Source organism: Vidua chalybeata, chromosome 9 (assembly GCF_026979565.1).
Source record: "Vidua chalybeata isolate OUT-0048 chromosome 9, bVidCha1 merged haplotype, whole genome shotgun sequence".
Classification (NCBI taxonomy): Eukaryota; Metazoa; Chordata; class Aves; order Passeriformes; family Viduidae; genus Vidua; species Vidua chalybeata.
Genome location: NC_071538.1, coordinates 18,569,765 through 18,591,941, shown reverse-complemented (window position 1 = coordinate 18,591,941; position 22,177 = coordinate 18,569,765). Strand labels below are relative to the sequence as shown.

The 22,177-nt window shown below is 35.8% G+C and overlaps 1 protein-coding gene across 5 annotated transcripts in view; it reads left to right on the top strand.

Annotated features, from left to right (window-relative positions):
* The window catches only part of TTLL7 (tubulin tyrosine ligase like 7), a 65,694-nt gene extending 44,241 nt beyond the window's left edge, over positions 1–21,453 (top strand). For 3 of the 5 annotated variants that reach the window (XM_053950724.1, XM_053950725.1, XM_053950726.1), the window contains 7 exons: positions 1,767–1,962; positions 2,668–2,948; positions 5,880–6,014; positions 7,687–7,767; positions 11,491–11,651; positions 15,747–15,920; positions 19,168–21,453. In XM_053950724.1, the coding sequence (XP_053806699.1) occupies positions 1,767–1,962; positions 2,668–2,948; positions 5,880–6,014; positions 7,687–7,767; positions 11,491–11,651; positions 15,747–15,920; positions 19,168–19,288 (1,149 nt within the window). In that variant the 3' untranslated portion in view covers positions 19,289–21,453. Of the gene's footprint in view, positions 1–1,766; positions 1,963–2,667; positions 2,949–5,879; positions 6,015–7,686; positions 7,768–11,490; positions 11,652–15,746; positions 15,921–16,290; positions 16,410–19,167 lie in introns of all 5 variants that reach the window. The other 2 variants (XR_008432387.1, XM_053950728.1) reach the window with 2 other exon arrangements.
* The last annotated feature ends 724 nt before the right edge of the window (positions 21,454–22,177 follow it).

The window sequence follows — 22,177 nt, the reverse complement described above, 5'->3', positions numbered from 1 at the left end:
ATGGAGAAGGGCATTCTGGAAACGTATTTGTAGCCTCTAGAGGGCTCCTGACACCTACATACTGTCCAGGTTACCCAAGTGTGCAGGACAATGGACTAGAACTAAAATAACAGCTATTGTAGAGGAATTGTGAAATTAATTTTAATTTTAATTCTTTTGGTATAAGATCAGATGAGTTTAATCACCGAAAAATTGGGTTAGCATAAGGCTAAAATCAAGGTGATGATCTAGGCAAGATGTGCTAGGCAATCAGATGTCTCTTTAAGAGATCATTTTATACCCAGATTCAGCTATTATTTGTTATTATTGCTTTTTGTAATTTCTGTGATCTTTCTTTTTATTCTTCTTTATTAATTGATATTGTTTACTGTAGAATGTGTGAGGAGCATGTATACCGCTGTGAGCTATTACTGAAAATGTTTGTTATACCTTGTGTAACTCCTCAGGAATGTCTGATCAATATGGCTCCATCATACACAGCATTTCATGATAAGAAGAGCTATTTTTAATAAAGTAGTATGTGTTGAGGCACCTTACTTTTATCCCTTTGGCAGACAGATACATATCAATCTTATATATATTCACTGTGTAACAACAATTGTCAGGGCTCTCCTCAATGCAGTATTCTTCTCTAACTCCTTATCTGGTCTAACAGCTTGGGATGGCATAAACATACTATTAGTTAGTGACAGAAATCCCTTCCCTTCCTTGTCTGGAATAGAAGTTTAGGTAGCATCTATTTAGTTATAAAGTGTATCTTGCACCAACAGGAGATTTTGGGGCTTTTTCCTGTTACCCTCATAATAAATCTAGGTGCATTACATCATGCTAAGACATTAGGAAAATTTAAATTCTTCCTGAGAGTTCTTTTTCACTTTGACTCAAAATATGTCCAGAAATTGTGATTTTAATTTTTTTTTTTAAATCTGATCTTTAATTGAAATCCATTTGATAGATGAGGCTATCAGCATAGCTTCTTATAGCTGAGACTTACTGGAAAGAAAGTGTATAGGAAAAAAAGGTGACCACATAAGCCTACTTAGGAGAACAGAAGTAATGGAAGATACTGCATTTTTTTGTGTCTGACTAATGGTAGATGAAAGGCGAAAAATTTTCAATTGTAGTTTCTGTTCTTGGATCAGTTTCTCTGTCTCCACCTTTTTGGTTTTTGTCTTGCAGTATCCTTGGTAATAGCACAGGATTAATTAGTTAATGACACTGAATCCCATGTGCATATGAGGCATCAAGAACCCCCAGCACAGCTTGTTATATATTCTTTGGTTTCTGCTCTCTGCAGGGTTTAGATTAATCACTTTCTTTTTAAAAGTAAAACAGACAAAGTTCCCTGATGTATTTTTCTACTTATGTCGATCATTGTTAAGCCGTGGTTTCAGTTATTGCAAATATCAGTGAGGAACCTGAACTGATTGTAAATGGTATTCTGAATCAATTGATTTATGATTTCAAACCATAATTCAATATGTTTGGTAGTGCAGCCCATACTTCAAATAACTCCTCCCCCACCCTTACTATATTATGCTGCTCTTCATGTGACAAAGATCAGAATTACAGTGGAATGAATTTAGTGAAATATTTAAGCAATTATTCTAAGATTTAGGACAAACTTCCAACTAATTTGGGAAAGTTTGTAGCTGTGCAAATACTGCCTGAACCTGCCTGAATCAGGGATCTAGTGTGATAGGCGGCTGTTTCTTTGGGATTCAATTCAATTTATTGGGTGTTTTTTCTTTTTTTTTTTTCTTCAGCCCTTGTGTTCAATGCCAGAAAGTGCACATTCCTTAAGGAAACCTAAGAACCACAGCAGTGACAGTAGCTGTGATAGTGACAGCAGTGTGTCAGAATCAGGAGAAGAAACTGAAAAGGAAGATCACAATGAAAAAAAAGAGAAAAAAGTTTCATATGATCTTGAAGAAAATAAATACAAATCCTTGGAACGATCAGGTAAGTTAAATGATCATTTTTCCAAGTAAGTCTGGCATTGATGATTAATTATATTAAATTCCTCAGTCTTTTAGAATGTGTCAACTTTGTATCTCAGGGTTAAACACTGGTTTGTTTGTTTCAGTTTCTTTAAAATGTTTTCTAAATTAATAGATATATACCATGTTATTTTTTGTTTTAGTGATGTATTGTCTCAAAGAATTTTATAATGTAGTTGCATATGTATAATGCTGCTTCTAAAATCTTATTTTTCATAGCAGCATTTGTTTAGCAGAAAACTGAATTAAAAAATGGTGTAACTATGCCTTAGCAAATGAGAGATACTGAATCTGCAAGTATAGGATCCACTGAGCAAATTTTCTCTCCTGTTTCCATATCTTTAAAGTCAGAAAACCACACACAGAAGTCACATACATTTTGACCTAAAGAGCACATACCCTTTCTCATAAATCTCATGTGTGTTATAGTGGATTGGACTCTGGTTAAAGCTGGATATGAGGAAGAAAAAAATGTTCCTATAAGAATGTAAATTCTGTATTATTAGGGGATCTGATGTGACTGACTTCTACATAGATGTTAGTCAACACACATTGTAGTACAACATCTGTGCACACATTGATCATATGTGTTGTTAGTTACAAAGACTGAAAAATGGGTATTAAGAAAATAATAAGTAATAACATCATTCATTTGATCTGTCTGCAGGTAGAATGAACTGCAAACCTTCAAATAAAAATGTAAAGTCTCCATCATCTTCGTCCCCCACCCAATCCACGGGTCCAATAAGGCGTTCTGTGAGCTGCCCTCGTTCCATATCAGTCCTCACTATGCAGTCCCAGGGAGCTGAGCAGCGCCCCTTTTCAGCCAAAGCCTCTCTCCAAATGCAGCGAACAGCCTCAGTGAACAGGTCTCACTCTTTAAGTCGTAGCCCATCTTCAGCCAGATTCTCTCACACAGCCACCTTGGGAACAATGAACTCTTCAGGGGTGAGTTAACACAACGGTTGCATTCAAAATGTGTTCCATTCTTCTCTAAAACTCAATAAATACACTAGTAATTTTTGCAACATCGGAAAACTTGAGGTACTGTAGTCAAGATTGTTTTGACAGACACTTGAGCATATAAAATCCCTAGACCTGTGTGTGATATGGGATGAGTGCCAGCTGTGATGTCTCAGTGTTCGTGGTGCAGCAATACAGATGTTACATTTTGTGGAAACGGGTGTCTTAAGAGAATGGGAAACCTTCACTTTGTGAATGGGAAACTTTCACTCCTAAATAGGCTTTTGAAGATAGAAAGAATCATTACCTCTCCTAAAAATTTTCTGTGATTTGTTTGGGGGCTCCTGGTTCTGAAGTAAGGCTGTACCCCCTTCAAAATCTTTACAGTAACAAAAATACGTCCAGATTTCAGACTCAGTGTATAGTCCAAGGGTAAATACATTGTTCCAGAACAAAATACTAGTTAGTAACTTTTTGTATGGCTGTCCGTTGTAAAAGATGGTGAGATTAATTTTCAACCTACTGGACCTCTTTTGCATATGCTATACCACTGCAGTAGAGCTCTACTTCCAAAGTGAACAGCTGAAAATTTATGCAGTGTTTGTGGTCTTCAGGATACACCATTGCAGTAACTGATTCAGAAGCCATTCTCTTTTTTACTAAAGAAGATAAAGTATCTTTCATTTGAACCCTCTCCTTGAGACAGACAAGCAATTGGCCCAAATAATTAATAGATCAGATCAAACACTTTTAATTGTTTAGAATTTGTGTGGTTTGTTATACTTTTCACAGTGTATTTCTGGACCATGTATATTTTTTCATTTTGTTAGCAGATTGTCATCCTCATTGGTATCTCCTTCACAGCCCAAGCATTTCTTCTTTTGTGTTGGCATGATGGAGCCCACATTCACTTATCCCTAGGCAGTGTTTGCAGGGATCAATCCCCAGCCTCATTCAGGATTGCATTGCCTGCTGGTGCCAGAGTGTTTCCATTTGTGCTTTGATGCCTGACCTATATATTTCATCACCCAAATAATTTGTGTGGAGATGGGGCAAAACAAATTGGCACTTTTAACCCGTATTTGCTGCCTCTCTGTATTGTGGTGAGCTTTGATTGTGAGCAATCCTTTGTAATGCTAATTAACTTGCTTAGTAGTATTTACTGTCTCTAATCATCATTTTTATCTGGTAGAATGCTCATTGTCTGTTTTGCCTGTGAAGTTTTGTCTAAAGGATGAAAAAAGGTCCTTTTAAAATTGTGTGCTGTCATCTTGTGAAATACTCCTTAACATGGTTTTCCATCTTTAAAGTCAGCTAATAGAATTGGAAAGACATTAAGATTGTGTCTTCACAACAACGTGTAAAAGGTATTTTTTATTGCATTAGCTATCTCAAGTTTAAAAAGTACCCTTTTATCATCATGATGTACCCTGAGAGTTTAATGAGACAGTGCTAATATGGATTTTTCTATTCACATTAACTTTATATCAAATACAAATTACTGAAAGATTAAAAGCAGATTTTTACCATCTGATGTTAAAAATGGACTACTCGTTTAAACTAACATTAGTAAGAAAGCATACTCTCTTTTTCATTGAGAAAGCTCCACCACAGAAATGATCTTGATCTTGATGTGCAGAACAATTACTTTGGGTGATAGAGCTTAGGTCATGCTTCCTAAAAATGATGTGAATAAAATTACTTACAGAATGGATAAGAATTACTTATAATTTAGCACTGTATTCTGAATGGAACTCTGTTCATAATTATTTTTGCAACTAAGAATAATATATTATATATTATATATTATATATGATATATATATTGCTGCTAGAATAACATTAAAATTGATAAACTGTGACTTACTAAGAAGAAATAATTGGATAAAGTGTTAGTTTATCTATCCTTGGGCAAGAAAAAAGCCGTTTTGTGAGTCTGCTGAGATCCAAATGTTCTAAACATAGGGAAACAAAATTTGAAATAAATCATTTATAGTTGGAATTACAGACATATTCTTATAGGAGTTATAAACAAAAGTGGATTTCAAAATATTTGCTATCTTATTATTTCAGCCACATTAACACATACCAAATACCAAAGTATTTTTTGTGCTTGAAAATATTTATCACTCACTTAAATAAAAATACCCTTAAGTATTGTAGTTGTTACAGGATACAAAGATTAGAAATACCAAAAAAATTTGAATTTTACTCTTGAAAAACATTAAAATTAGACTGACTTGGTCTTGCAAATGTGAAAATGCAAAAGTATGTGAAATTAAAGAAAGAGGATCAGAAACACTTCTAACTAGTGTGCCATGTTTTAAAGAAGACCCCCAAATCCTCCAGGGATGGCCTTTTGCAGACGCTGCAGGGATTCAGATCCGCGTTGGTGTAAAAAGCACTGACACTTTAAACAAAACTCTGGACAACTGGAGGCCCTGTCAGAGCCCTTACTGACTAAAGCAGGAGAACAGTGTCCTTTTTAATGCTTCCTGAAATGTTGGCCCTGTGATATACTGCCTGTTTACGTTAAATTGTTGAAGTGACGAACTGAAAGGATGCTTTTATGACTAATAATATTTTTCATTATGTTGAATTTAAATTCAAACTCTGTTATCTCAATTTCAAATTTATACTTTAAATTGTGGGCGCCATAAATACATAATATATGTTTGTTTATTCTATTTCAAACAAGCATACATTTTAACTGTTTTTCTTGGATTTCTTGACAACTCTCAGTAATGGTGATGCATTAATGTATGTGATATATATTAGTTCTGTATTAGATAATATGTCTATGCACTTTAATATATTTTATGTCACTCTAGAATTTTTCTTGATCAAGCAAACATCTTTGTAATGTGATTTAATGGCACGCTTGAAATGTTTTCCTCTGCTTTGTGTTGGCTTTTAGAGTGAGTCTTTGCTGCAACAGAAAACAAAAGAGCAAGAAGTTGCTTTGACAAAAGAGACTCTTCTCCTTATCAATGACTTGAGAATAAAGTTCCCAGGAAAAACAAATGAAGAATCTGAATTAATTATAGAAGATGTAAGTATCTCTAAATAAGAAAGAAGAACAGGCTAAACACTGTTTAGGCTACTGAAATGAAGGAAAGTAAAAAGCTCAATCTATGATTCATTAGCTCCTGTGGCCCTAAAACTTCCAGAACTCAGGATAACTCAAAAGAATTTGAAAGCTTGGAGCTTTGCATGCTTTCTGACCTTAAAAGAGCAGCACTGAAAACATTCCTATGTCCTTATAAAATATGTGAGAAATAATCAGGAGGGTTAGGAAAATTCAATTTTTCATTGTATAGAGAGTTCAAACTTTCAAGTAAGCCAAGAAGAATGTTACAATTCATATTTCATCTGATATTGTTAAAACAGACCCTGACCTGTTTAACTTGCTCTCAAGCAGGCATACTAGTGATCACAGTACAGTATACTGCAGGCAGAATGGAGGTTTGAGGGTCATAAAGAACACGAGTCATGTTCTTTTTGGCTCTTGTAGTCTACCAAATTCGCCTCTCTCACATCTAATGTTGTCCTGAGCCTTGGTATCAAAGACATGTGAAACAATGCCGAAATAAAGGTCAGTTAAACCCCAATACTTGATATATAAGCAGAAATTGCATGGTTTCTAAATACCTTGTAAACATTTAATGCAAAGAAGCTAACAGGATGGAAAAGAAAAAAATAAAGATGGATGTTCTCATTTTAGAAGGAAAATAAAAGGATTCAAACTAACACCTGTGCTCTGATATAGTGAGCACAGTCCTTGATATGTTAAAATTAATCTGATTTATTATCTGGCCAGAAATGTCCTGAGCTCTGTGAGCTTCCAGAATGTTGATTATGTTTCTAGCAATCTCTACAGCTACATTGGAGTGGAAAGGAATTCTTCTGTAATGATGGTTGATTTGGTGCTGGTGGAAGATAATATTCAGAGCCAGCAGGTTGGGCTTCGAGCAGCAGGGCTAGAACGCTCCGTGAGATGCTGTCCGTGATGCCCCGAGTGCGCACGGTTCTGTGCGAGCCGGCTGCGAGCGCTCCATCTGGCGGTGCTGCCTCGCACAGCGCCGGCCTGGGGAGCCCCGCACCTTTCTGGGGCAGAACTCTTCTGAAATTCGTCTGGCCATAACCAATTCCAGATGGGAAAGAGTTCATCACGGATGAAAACGAGTGCTGGCGAGACAGAACTTGTTGAAGGTCTGGAGTAAAGCAGAAAGATAAAATAACAAAATGAGAATAAAAATGTATGTTTGCAGCTTGAGCTATTTTGGTAGCACTTACATTTTAGGAGAGTGTAGCAGTTCATATATGATTATTTATAGAAAGGATGATTTCCAGGTATGTCTAATGTCCCATATGCAGCAAAACCCCTCACTATTTAAATAGATCAGCTGTTATGCATTACTGAACTTACTACTCTCAAAAATCCGAGCTGAGTCAGTCAAGACAACTTTCTAACTGCTTTGTAGGGTAAGATTGTCAGAATCAGGTAGAAAAGAGGGTGGTATTAAACTGAAGCATCACACAGAACTTTGCAAATGTTGCCTTACATAAATTTGCACATATTTTGCTATTTCTTTTAGAGAAAACTTCTCACAGTGGTCTTTAAGATGCTCACATTTTTAAGGGTTAAGAGTGCTTGTGAATGAAAGACCAGCTTTCAGTTGTTTTCATGTGTATTTTTATCCTGTGTTTTACAATGACCACAGATTATGGATAACTGGAAATATCATAAAACAAAAGTGTCATCCTTTTGGTTGGTAAAACTGGATTCAGCAAAGCAACGAAAAGTAAGTGACATTTCATTTTCAGAAGGTCATCTAAAGTAGATGCATAGCAGTGTTTCTACTGGTGTTTAGCAGCAGCTGGGAGTGACTTGAGATGCCAAAATACAGGCTATTGGTACTAACACAGATACACATTAATTCTATTAAAGGACATTATGTTGCTTCATATTTGGAGAAGCATGATTGTTCTGGATTATAATTTAAAAATCAATTTCTCAAAAAATTAGTCTCCTAAAAAAAGCAAACAAATAAATGATTAGTGCTTACATACCTAAGTTCTAGCTAACATTCTTAGAAGGTTATTCACATGGCAGATTTGATTGATAAGGGCTGCACCAGTCAGCAGTTTCAGAGCAGGCATATTAAAACTCCATTAGAAGTAGTGATACTGCACTTGGCTGTTGGAGTATTTGACCCACAGCATTAGAACAGATCACGTGGAATAAAAAATGGACCTACCAAGCAAAGAATTTTCTCCTTTAAGCGTTGTTTCAGAAAGCCTGCAATAGAGGGTGGTTCTGCCCTTTATTTGACTGGCAGTCATGTTAAACCAAGGGCACATGTACAAAGTCAGGATCACAGAGACTGATGTGCCAGGTTGTTACTTGCAAAAACTGCACAATCAGAAATGTGGACTTTTTGCTCTTCTTGTGAGGACATCTTTTACAACTTTAGGAGACTTATAATTCCTGAAGCACTAGTGAGTCCTTCATCTTTGCTTGCACTGGAAATGATTTGCCTTTTTTTTAAACTGCTTTTAACCTCAATCCCTTCAAGCAATCAGATAGTTATTCTTAGAAGGGTAGTTTATAAAAACGGATTAACTTTGACAATGACATTGCAGCTGAGGACTGCCAAATGTCTTTTGTTGATTTGAAATAAGTATGTTTTATATTCCAATGAGGTGAGTGAAGGAGAAATGAGCAAGGTGGAGAATATTTATGCAAGTAAGCAATCTGTCTCAAAGGTACCTTTTGCAACTTTGTGAAATACAAAACAGAATCTCAGTCCCCTTCACTCTTACTTACTGGGAAATTCTAACAAACAAGAAGAAAATACCTGGGCAATGTACTAGATTGCACAGTGTTCATACCCGACAGCTCTATTTGCTTAAAAATTATTCAACACGATGTAGAAAAATAAAACTTACACTTATATTCTTAGTATGTAATGTTCTGGCATTACAGCACAGGTACAGGAGGCACTGAGAAGTAAGTTGAAAGTAAACCAATTAAATCAATTCATGTTAAAAAGAAATTTAACCTCTAAGACTTTCAATAAAAAGAGATATTGATATGGGAGGAGTTATGACTGCTTCATGTTGCATTGCTGTACATAATTTCTTTAAATGTGTTTTGATGGTTACCAGAGGGTTTTGAATATGCCCTTTCATAATGTCTTGTTCTGTTATACCTAGATAATTTGTTTTGTTAAAGTAAATGTTATAAATTAAAGTGAAAAATTAAGGCAAGCTAGGGAAATTAACTTAGAAAAATGAAGATATAAGTTTCATGAAGTTCCAGCCCTGTGCAATGCCTTGTCTCTATTCTTAAATGGATGATTTTTTTTGCCATGTTTGCAAATTAAGGACAATTAACCGGCACATTTCCTGCTCTGGCATATTGGCAATATCAGCACAGTAAAAACAGCAAGAAAGATTTTTTTTTCCAGAGTACTTGGCAGTCTGTGGCTTGCTCTAAGATGTTCAGTTCTTAGTTTTCTTCAACTTCAGGTACTACAGTAAAAGAAAAAGCTCTACACTGGCATCGTTGTCCTTAGCTTATGTCTTTTGGACTAGTGAGAGAGTCTATATAGGGTGGAATTGTTCTTTTTCACACAGGGAGATACTATTAGTGAGTGTAACATTGCAAAGAAATGTAGGGCTGATCTTGATATGCTTTAGTGACTGAGTTGTTTCAGATGTGTGTTTGACCACAGATAACAGCCATGTGTGTGGGAATGCCTTGGACAGGTGAGACACAAGGAAAAGGGCTTGAGAAGCATGAAGGCTAGTGCTACTAGGAAGAGGAAGTGTCTGAAAGTCTGAGCCTGTCCTACAGGCATGGGCCAGTCCAAGACCTGGGCTTAGCTCCTGCTGTCACAAAAAAGATCAGCACCCTTAGATTTTAATATCTTGCTCCTTCTATCTCACTCTTTGGGTGGAGTAGGCCATGGATGTGGGTTTTAGTGGGTTAGACACTTGCATTCATAAAGGTTCCCAACAGAGAGGGCAGTATTGTATTTACTTTGGGCTATTATGTACATGGAATTACTGCAAGACCTGTGCATGCAGACTAATCCCAGGTCTTCAAAAAGTGTTTAAATAACATGGGAAAAACCATATTTCATCAAGGCTCTCATTATTAGGTATCTATAGATTTTTCTGCCCATTAGGCATACTACACAGCTTCCTTGTGCTATTGCAAGCATTTTGTTTATTTAAGCTTTGTTTCCTTCATTGTCAGACAATTTATAAACAACAGTTTGTTATGTAGGATCTAAAAATTGCAATTCCACACCATTCTTCCACAATTTACTGTTCTACTAAATCTCTTTCACCTTTGGAGAACCATGATTCACCATGTGAATCAGTTTGTCTACATATCTGAAAGTTTCCAGGGAAAGCATTGTACCTTCTAATTTATAAAATCTTATACCAAATTAGCAAACACCTCCATCTGTTTACCACCCACTTGAGTGTGATTGCTTTTTTGGAAGAAGCTCTTATGCAAAAGAGGCAGAAAGGATGTCTCCTTTAAAGGAAATGTCATGGATTTAACTGGCTTTTTTGTTGATAGTTTACATGCATCGTAGGCTTTTTTGTAGGACAGATTTCACACTGTTCAGAGTGTCAATATGTGGTCTAAATACTACTTTGGTCACAAAACTACTCCCAGACTTATGGATAGTATCTAAATAGACAGAATCCAAGACACTCTGGAGTCTGATTCTCTCCAGGGATCATGAAAGGAACATAGAAGACTGAGTTAAGAGAACATCCAGATATTTAAAAGCAGGCACAGTTAATTCCCACCTTCCTTCCATGCCCCAGTTCAGTGACAGGACTCTGGTAAGCTGGATGTGCAGCTGTCTAGCACTATACTGAATGCAGCTCAGCCTTTATGCTCTTGCATTTAAATGTAGTCTGTATGTAATGGCGTGTCTTTAAATGTTTCTATTTTAAATATCTTGCTGATTATTTTCTTACTTACTGATTTCACTACTGTCTCTTGCCAGATACACTAATATGGTTTGATCCAGGGTAACAATGAGCTTAAACAGACCTTAAATCAAAGGCAGTTTGTAGTTTTTCAGGACATTTTAGTTCTTTATAAAATAAATGGTATTTTACAAGGGAGTGGGAAAGAAGATATACAATACTTGGGTTAATCAAGTTGCTTCTAGTCTTTAATTGTATCCATTTTGTTTCTTTTTATCCTTTCTGTCATTTAAATGAGCTTATATTGAACAGACTGAAAAAACAGAAATGACCTTTCCAGTAATAAAAATAAAATATTTTGATTTGGCTTTGCAAAATGTTACTAACAGAAAGAGCATATAATAAAAGTTAGCTGATGAATGCACAGAAATGAACCCCAGACCTCTGTAGGAATGTGCAGGTCATATGTACAGGGATAGCTGTCTGTATGCATGCAGGGCATCAGCCATCAGCTGGCTTTTGGTTTTGCAAAATGCCTTTGATTTACTCAGAATGCTCTTTCCTAGGTTTTGGATATAGTCAGGACAAGCGTCCGTGCAGTTCTACAGCATGTCTGGAAAGCTCCAGACATTGAAAATTTACATCTCTACCGTCTTTTTAACCGTGTATTTAATCGCTTACTTTGGAGCCATGGTCAAGGCCTATGGAACTGTTTCTGTAGTTCAGGGTAAGCTGATTTTTCTTTTCTTCTTTTTCATAACTTCATAATTACAATCAATGCTGGCATACTTTGTTGCTCATTTTCATTTACAAGAGTGATGTAATACATTGAACTTGTTTTAAAAGCACCTTAAGATATATAGTTGAATGAAATCTAGCAATCAAGGCCAACCTTTTCAGAAATGGAATCAAACATTTAGTAATGTATTTACAAATTTAATAATCTTAGTAAAAAATCTAATATTCAAAATATTTCAGCCTTAAGTCAACTCTTTCGCTGGATGGTGCATGGTTTTTAGGCCAGACCACTGTGTCTAATGTGGACTTGCCATCCACAGAAATCATAGTATCTATTTGTGCTCTAAACTCATAAGGAGAGTTCAGTCACAAGTGCAGCTGACATCTCATGCCAGGTGCAATGTCACTTCTGTGATTTACTAATAAACAGTTCAAATTTCTGTGATTGATTACATTCACTGTTTCCTATACTGGTAGAAAGTTAAGTATATGCAGAATATGAAATGTCCATGTAAGCAGGCCTTTTGGTCTGGGTAGCAAATACAAGTTTTCTATAGGGAAGAAAAGATCTGGCCATTGTTGGGGGATAAATAAGTTCTATAACCTCCGCTTCAGATTCCTGAAATCAAAGGCATTGGTAGAAATATAGATGTGGGGGATCACATCAAGGGTATTAAACAATTCCTCCCACCCACCAATTTATTCATAAAATAAGAATAAAATTTTTAAAATATTAAATATATTGTATACAAAAAAGAGCATTTTCTCTGTTACTATATAAAATGTATAAAGAATGGGAGGGGGTTTTGTTAGCTTGTATAAGGTGTTCTAAGATACGTATTGAAAATGAATTACAACAATTAATATGCTGTTGGATATTGTATGTACAAAGGAATCAAGTCAATATGTTGTTCACATATAGTCATTGATCATATATGGAGAACTCGCACATTACCCTTGTTAATTGTTTTCCAAGAAAATAGAGAACAAGAAGAAAAGAGATCTGAGTGGTCCAGAAGATCAACAGGTCTTTTATCATCATCTCATTGCTGAAGGCTTGTTGTTGTGCAAGCTGTTAGGATTCTTTACAATTTTTTCTTTTCTTCATGCTAGCAGAGGTGTGTGAAGTCTGCAGTACAAGCTCAATTCTTTTGTTGTCATAAAATATTATAAGTGGAGATATTCTTTGACGAAGATCCAGTTCCTTGTAAGAAGACTTGTTACATAAAAGATACTAAAAATACTGTAAAAGTAATATACATATGTCCAGTATATGTAACAATCACTCTGCATGTAAAACATCTGTTACAGATAATACAGAATTCATGGAAGAAAACAAAAAGGCTGTTTGCAACTTGCCAGTGTCTTGTTTATTCAGTTACAAGCTTTCTTCTTGCCCCATAACACACATGGGGCAGCACTTCTGTAGCAGAGAGGTCAACTTCTCATCACTCTTCCCCAAGAGTTCATTGTGCCATTTTAAGGAACAGATTGGAATAAACATAGGGTGTGTGTAGAATGTAGAGAAACAGAGGTATAAATGTGCTGATTCAGAAACAACATTACTATATGAAAATACATTAAGGAGTGTAGTGTGTTCACTATTCATAAGATAGACGTCCTGGGAGAAGAGTGAAGCTAATGGCCTTAAGGTTTCCTCTTGCTGGTTAGATCTCTGCTAGGTATGCGCTATTTAAATGAAAAGAAAGAACAAAGAAAATCTGTGAAAAAAAAGGTGATGTAAAGGGTTTCATAAAGGTTCATTTGTTTTACTGTATAATGAACAGTTAAAACCAATAGAAGAAAACTAGAAGAACTAGTTGACTTCAGATTGCTATAAAAAGAATAACACATGATTGACCACATTGCACAATCCAGTATAATACTCTTTTTTGTATCTAGTGAGGAGTCTGTGATTTCTTACTAATGTATGGAAGCTAAAGTTACAGCATAACCAATTAAACTTAGGAAAAAGAATTCTGATCCCTGTTGATTGCAGTGTAATGGAGAATAAACTGAATCTGTCTAACACATGGAGGAAGTTGCACAGGCACATTTATATGAAAGCTCATTAAAATTCATGTACATGTTTCCAAATCTCAGCTTATGTTATTAGGGTAACTATATAGTACTAGTTCATAGTCAGTCACAGTTGCAGCAGGCCATATATTATTTGTCACTGAAAAAATGCCACTTAACTGTAGAAAAGTTATCACAAAGTCCAGAACCTAAGGAATTTATCAGGAAAGTTTCTTCTACAGGATTTCTGAGTTTTATGGAGTGAATTATAATATAATTATGTGTAGCAATGTGAATCTGTTGAAGGAATGTAATACTTAGACTGTCATCTTGCTACTTTCTACCAACATGACTTCATGAGGAAAGACTGAAGACAATAGATTAATTTGTATATAAAAATACATGTGGACAGTTCCCAGACAGAAAACAATTGAGAAAAAATACATTAAAGAAAAGTAATAGTATGACTCAATGATCTTAAGAGGTCATTTCCAACCTCTAAATGATTCTATGATTATTCAGTTTGTGAAATTAAAGTTTTGATGTATACAAACAATACTTAAACAATTGTATGAATAATAATTAAGGACAAATGCTTGCAGCATTGAAATTTATGTTTGCAATGAAAATTCTGTAGGACTGAATGTTTTCAGCTGGAACATACCATCTAGACAGAGGAGCCAGGCTGACCAATCAGTTAGCTATACATACAGCTCATCTTTTAGTCATTAATGGTCTTAATTCCATCCTAATCATAGAATCATTGACTCATACAATGTTAAGGGGTTGGAATGGACCTTAAAGATCATCCAGTCCCAGCTCCTCAGCCATGGACAGGGACACCTCCCACTAGACCAGGTTGCTCAAGGCCTTATCCAACCTGGCTTTGAACACTGTCAGGGTTGGGGCAACCACAGCCTCCCTGGGCAACCTGTGCCAATGTCTCACCACCCTCACAGTGAAATGCACCTCAGTTAAAAAAAATCTTACTAGGCAGGAGTGAGCTTGCTGGTTCTATGATGTTGTTTGAAGGATGAACTTTCTACACAGGCATTGTGAAATCTACTACTGCTCTCTGTGGGCAAGGCTAAATTGGTCTGGATGCGATGTCGAAGCCAGATGCAGGAAATTTTTCTCACTCTGTGAAGTGCTTCTTTCATACACAAACAAAAAAGCTCAATCTTACAAACCATCTGTGCTACTGGATAATAATTTTGTCCAAAAAAATTCTTCACAAGCACCATGTTGTCTTTTAAAACTGATTGAATTATTTATAATTTGCTCAGAATTTTACACAAACAAGAATGCTGAGATGTGTGCAAAGAACTACTTATTGTAGTCTTCTGTGCTGAAACATACCTGGTTTATATGGATGTGGTAGGCCTTGGTGGCTTTTTTCTTCTCAAAGAAAAATGGCTTCTTAAGAAAACAAAAGGAATTTTTCTATAGATGTACTCTGCAAGTGGCACTTAATTGTAGACAAAACCCATGTGACGAAAGGAAATAATAAGCAGTATTTGAATGACTAAACTGAGAGACTCTCTTCCTATGATTTTTTTTGGATAAGGAAACAGAACACATACTACTCTCCTGTAAATCATATTTGTTTCTTAGTATCACGTACTTAAAATAAAAGTATTATTATGCTGTGTGGGCATTTAGAAATAATTTATTACTTTTATTAATTCCTTTAATATAATAATTTCATTCAGGCCTGTTGAATAAGTGTTTTGTGTTATTCCTGTTGTAAGACAAATGTACAATTTTGTGACTGTAACTCTTTATGTGCTAAACCTAAGTAATGGCTCTGTAAACAGTTCAGGGAACAAACCAAAAGAAAAATGGCAGTGGACATTTCCCATATAAAGATTAACTTCTTACTTTGTGTTTTGGACTCAGCATCTGCCAGTATTTGTGGTAAATAGTATAAACGTTTCTTGTACCTTTCCTGCAAGGTTGTGCTTTTTCTCTTATTCCTCTTTTGTTAAATATGATATAAAGCAATGAAGCTCTTAGATTGCAGTTTGTGACAGAGACCATGAATTTGTTTCTTTTTCCATCATAGGAGCTCTTGGGAAACCATATTCAGTAAAGGCTCAGAGGCGGTGACTCCGGAGCAGCTCCAGTGTTGCCAGCGAATAGTACAGCTTTGTAAACACTGCCTGCTGGTAGTTTACAAACATTCATCAGATTCAAGAGGATCCCCAACTGGGATGAGCCACCACTGGGATGATACAAGGTATAAATTGGAATATTTTCCTCCTAAATTATACATATAAATGATAGTACTGGAACAGGTTTTATTCCATGTTGCTACCACTAAACTTTTCTTTAAGTCTGGTTCCCTCTATATTTAAGAAAAAAAACCACCAAACTTCCCAGCATTTCCCTTGACCCTGACTTTCAGTCATTCTAATCTCACTACCCCAGTCATGTAGTGCTACCAAAAGAAAACTTGACATACACATCTCATATGTCTTATTAAACTTCTGTAAACTTGTGTACATCTTGTACACTTATTAAAAACTCTTGATTGCCTACTGCCTAATTAGCTGCAGCAAAGGCTTTCCATAAAGTGAACTGAAAATCTCCTTTCTTCCCCTTCTCAGATCCCTCAAAGTCACTGTTTCCAGATTTGCATTCCTAGAGGTATCCTAACATGTCAGATACTTCTGGCTTCACATTCGCAGTGGGCTGCTATAGGGGCACAGCTCCAGCCAAGGGTCAGGTAAGTGCCATCTGATTTACTGTATTGCACAGTTTTGCAAAGTTGATTTCCAAAACCTATAGATCAAAAGCTTTATTATTCCATCTTATGGAGCATAAATATATTTTCAAACCTTGCAAAACAGCATCATATAGTAAAAGAATTATTTGGCACTTACCTGATTCTCCATTGGCTGGTTTAGTTCCCCAACTGGATACAATAGGGGTTATAATATTATCAGTGTAGGGATTACTGAGAATGCTCCAACTGTGGCAGTCAGTAATTTGCAATTAAACAATCATAGATAGAGAATTAAATGTCAGTTTTATATTACTTAGTATTCAAATTCTATCCCATTTTAATTATTGTGTATATAAAAATTACGAATGTTTTGTTTATATAAAATATCTTACATATATTGTTTCATAGAAGGGCTTTGTGATTTAAGCATTATGTGAAAAACAAATTTTTGGTATATTATCTATGAAACTTATTTTATTACTTAATTGCTTACTTGTTATATCTCAGATTAGTTATTTGATACACTGGACCCATACATTATTGACATGTGGATCTTAAGACACTCTAACATAATTTAAAGCCAACCAGAAACTAAATTTGTTTGATCACAGCAAAAGTAGAAGTATGTTAGCCACAAACCAATCATGTTCAATATTAACATCTACTGATTTATAGCAGGAGTATGGTAAAATCTTTTGGATTAGCTAAAACTAGAAAATCTCAAAGTTTTTATTGCCTTTACTATTAGTACTGCAGAAAATTTTACATCATGACCAACCACAAGCTATTCAAACAGATCGGATTTCTTTAATGTACTCAGCTAACTGACTTGCTTTTGGAATGCAGTGAAAGGGATGGTCCAAGACAACTTTCTCATCTCCAGTTTCTGTATTTCTTTGGATGCTGAATAGAAGTTATTCATGAATTTCATAGGCTGGAGGAATCTAAGCCCTCTATATCCTAAATATCAGTAATGGAGTGTCATACTCTGATTAAAGTTACAGTTAAATGTTTCATCTAGATATGAATACAGCAATATGCCAGTTAACCATGGTAGTCTGAATTTGTGAAATGAAAGACATACATGGAAATAAATTCTCTTGTCTGTTACAGCCCACAATTGTAAGGGTAATGAACTACTTTTCTAGAAGTGGGAGAACCACAATACCAATTCATTTTTTCACTTAGGTTTCTGTTTTTAATGGATCTCCACTACTAATAATAGTTTTCCTGACTCTCCATAAAATTGTGTGGTGCAAGAAAATATTAGAGTATAATGTAATAAATGTATGAGAAGTCAATTTTTTCAAGACATTATAAAAACTAATTTGAAGAACTTTGCTTTTTCTGAGCACAAACAAATTTTTTATTTTGTTTGCGTTTAAGAAACAAAAGTTTATGAAACTAAAGTGTTCACAGTTTACAAATAGATAGCTCTTTAGCTAGGAAAATTTATTTGTACAGGGAGAGATAAAAAGATAATGAAAACTGACACAAAGTTCTTTAATAACTTCTCAAATTCCTTTTCAATTCTATCTCTTAATTGTAAATCCACTAAGTAAATGAAACAATAGGATTGCTCAAAAACTATTCCAAAATCTCTTAAGAAAATTACCTAAAATCAAACTGTGTAAAAAGTCGTAAATTAACCTGTGTTACAAAAAAAAAAAAAAAAAAAAAATCTACCACTAGGTCCTTACAGCTTGCTAAATGACCTTGTCTATTACATGGCATATTCTCTGGGAAGCACTAGAGTTTTTTACTGTATCACCAAGCAAAGGGTGGACTTGTCTGGTGACATAGTGAACTGTCAAGCTCGCCACCAACCCATTCCAAATGAGACTTTATTTTTTCACAAATTCTTTAAAAAATATATTGGTGATAAAGTTTTTCTCAAGCTTAAACAAAGCAAATGTGTACACTTTCTTATATAGATTGTTCCCCTTGACACAGTGCTGCTGTTTCTATCCATGAGATCAGTCTAACCAGTCTTTTAACTTATTTGTCATTAATCAGTATGATTCACTAGAATTGCACAACAATTTTTAAGCAATAATTTATACAACGTGTTCTGTTAATCCATCCTAACATTGACATAATTCATTGTGAAATTGTGATTTAGTATGGATGTTATTTTTTGCACACTGTATTGACTTCTACAATTAACTTTTAGGTAATTACAGCATGAAAATATCTAAGAATTAATATTAGGCATATGATAAACTGCTGTTTGTATTTTTGGAATAAATACAAGCTAGACAGTTGCCTGAATTTCAAAGGTAAATAGTCACTGATGTGAATTGAATTAATAGGTTCTAGGATAATTTCTTCCTTTAACTACAGTAGTGATAACATGTCTATTCTTATGACATTAGAGATGGAAATATTTTTTGGTGTCTAACCAGTTTTTTTTTAAATTTACAATCCAACTTTTTATAAGATGCTTAAAGTCACTTGCAGTTTTTGCCCAGTTTAAATTAAACAGGATTCTGTTATTTACACAGGATTCCATTGTTTATTTATTTCATGGCTTGAAACATAAAGGACTGGAAAGCTGTTTGATCCTCATACAACAGAGTTTAGATTCCTTTTCTGGGTTAGTTTGTGCCTATTGCCCTCTGTGTTTCTTAAATAGTATTTACTGTACTGAGTTTCCTGCACACACCAATTATAAAGTCTGGCACATTAACAACTAGTTCTTTTGCTCTTGAATGTCGCTTTGTCTGTAAACTTTGCTGTATTTTCATATCCTTTCTAGGTATTTATTGCCAAGACCTTCACTGTTCATCCTGAAATCATCCTCATCCAAACCTAGCTGCAGTCCCTCTGGAACGCCTCGCCCTAACATTTTGCTCACACACAGATACAGTCACTTGTGAAGTAAAAGGAGATGGCTGATTGTAAATAATAGCACTCAATTTCTTTTTTTTTAACTTGTGATGGAGCTAAACATAAGCACTGTTATATATTTCCTACCATCATATTATAATAAAATTTAGCTGAAAACCTACTGTAAAAGCATAGCTTTTCTGGGAACATAATAAACCTTGTTGTTTACACACACGTGAATGTGTAGATCTTGCTAGGTTTATAAGTAACTCCTTCCTATTAGAAATGTTATTTTTGCTGCAGAATATATAAAATGGAATTGTTCTTGAAGATTCTATTACAGTATTACATTATTTTGTAAGTACAATACTTTGACTTGAAAATTATTTATTGTAAACTATATTATTTATTGTCTCAAATGTCCTTTAACAAAGCAGATAATTAGAAAACTCTTGCAGAACAGTAACAGTTATCAAAAATAATCTGATCAGTTCTTGGATATGTTTAAAATAAACCGCAAACTCTGTAAGCCAAACCTAAAGCAGACATATTTTTATTTGTCTTCTGAAATGAGATCTATTTAATACTGCTATTTTTCTTAAAGGACATGATGTAGTATCTTTTAGCCAAAGCGAAGGCATCTAATAAACAAACAGTAAAATATCAGTTTAGGCATTCACTTCCTAATTGGATTCTTGTAATAAAATGGAAGCCAATGTTTGTTTCCAGGTTTTCATTCACATTACCTGTATCCTGTGCCTTTAGGTTTCCTTTGGGAGCAAGCAGTCATCCTCACCTCCACACGCATGCATAGTGCATAGTTTTTCTGTTACACTGCCTAAGTGGTAAAGCAGACATTTTTAGGAAATACTGCAGCTGTAATGTATTATTTAAAACTTAAACTAATTGGTTTGTTGTAGTTTTTAGCATGCAATCCAATACCTACTGTAGAATGTATCTTTGCAATGGACAGCATTTTCTAGATTGCTGACACCTTTAAATGTTGGAAATCTAATTCATTAGAAAGCTCTCATTCAGATCTAGATTCCTGAGGCTGGCTGAACAGCACAAAACCAAAATTAGCCAGAGCAGGAGCCTAGCATTTACAGGATTTATAGCCTGAAAACATCATTCCAGGTTTGATACATACAGCCATTCATCCCACTCAGCATTGTGCCATGTGAGCCTTATTCATTAGAGAAATAATTATTAAAGAAATTAGTTACTCTAGATTTAAAAATAATTAGGTTTTTTATTTGAGTAAAGAACAGAATAGTTATTATTCACCAAAGACGCGTGTGCTTACGAATCATTTAACCCTGAAGCGTGTTTGTAAATTATCAACGTATTTCAGGTATACTTTAAAAATAATTTGGGGGCTAATTATCCTCAGGAGCAAGTATGTTAGTGTTTTTTGATATCCAGCAATTTAAGAGACTTAAGAGATTTGAGATTGAAGTTGTATGGAAATTATTTTTTAAGAAGTTTTAGTCATAAGATATATAAAAACTGGGAATTTGATTGAGATTTTTGATGCCTGTGCTGTAGTGCCTCAGCTCTAGAATTGCAGAATATATAACAAAAATATTTGTAAACAAATAAAAAATCCTCTTGAGATTACCAGATCAAAGCCATCTTTTGGTCTGGTAAAGCCTTTTTAATTTTTGTGGTAATACTAGTTCAGTAATACAGTATGTTCACATTAATTGTATATCTCTTTTGGTCCATACAGTGACTATTAAAGCATACTCTGGTTATCTGTAACACCTAATAAAAGCTATAAATTTTCTCTTCTTGGAGGAGGCTTCCATTGTATTCTACTTTTTGGCCATAAGGATAAGATCAGCTTCCAGCTTAGCAGCTTATCTTGCCAGACTCAAACAGAGCTTTAGGATAGGAGGTTCACATGTCTTTTTTTTTTTTTGAACTTCACTATATCATTTCTATTTTCAAATGCCAGTGCTGGGCCAGGTCAGCCTGTACAGAATACTCTCCCAAAAGAAAGAGGGCTACTCTCCATACCTATGAACAAATCTAGGAAAACATTTCATTTAGCATGTACAAAAGTGGACCAGATGGTGGTTTATGTCTGACATGACTTAACATATTTGTATTTCTGATAACCTTTCCTAAAGCGGTCATGTGTTCCTAATATAATGTGTGAATCAGCACTTTCAATAAACATCATGCTACACTTTGCTGCAGCTCCTCAGAACCAGCGTGTGTGCTCTGCGGGTGAATTTTGGACTGCACCTGTAGCCCAACTGCAGGTAGTGCCCTAGGTGGAAGCAGTTACCCCTTTCCTCTGCAAAACAGCAGCAATTTGCTTTGTGATCAGACCAGTGGTTCTAAAAGTCTTAATTAGCGACCTTGAGCTCCTGCAAGCCCTGCTTTGGCTGCACCTGCAGCCTTTTGACCAGCAGGTCTGCCCACCCCTCATCCTGGCCCTGCCACCCGGGCTCTGCTTAGGGAGCAACGAGCTCATGGAGCGCGGCCGTGAGGGCAGCCCCGCAATGTCTTTGGTAGCGCAGCGAGGTCCCGGCTCTGTTTTCAGGTGCCGTGGGAGCTGTGATGCCAAGCAAAGGAGCACAGAGATGTTACCAGCGGTGATCTTTACCCGGTTCCGACACGACTGAAGTGAGGTAAAGGGTTCTGTAGGGGTGTGTCAGAGCACGCGGAACGCGCCCGGTGCGTGTCCAGCCCGGCCCGCCCGGCGCTGGGAGAGGAGCGGGGGAGCGCTGAGCTCCTCCTTTATCAATAGCGGCACCTCCGGGAGCCCCGCTGGCAGTTAGTCAAAAGTATCTCCCTTTTTCTTTATCATTCCCCGCGGTTATTACAGGTACACGGATTTTACAGTTAATTAGTCGAGAGCGGGGCAGGGACCCGGCAGGGGAGGCCGGCGGGGAGCGGCCCCGGGCGGGGCTGGGCGGTGGCAGCGC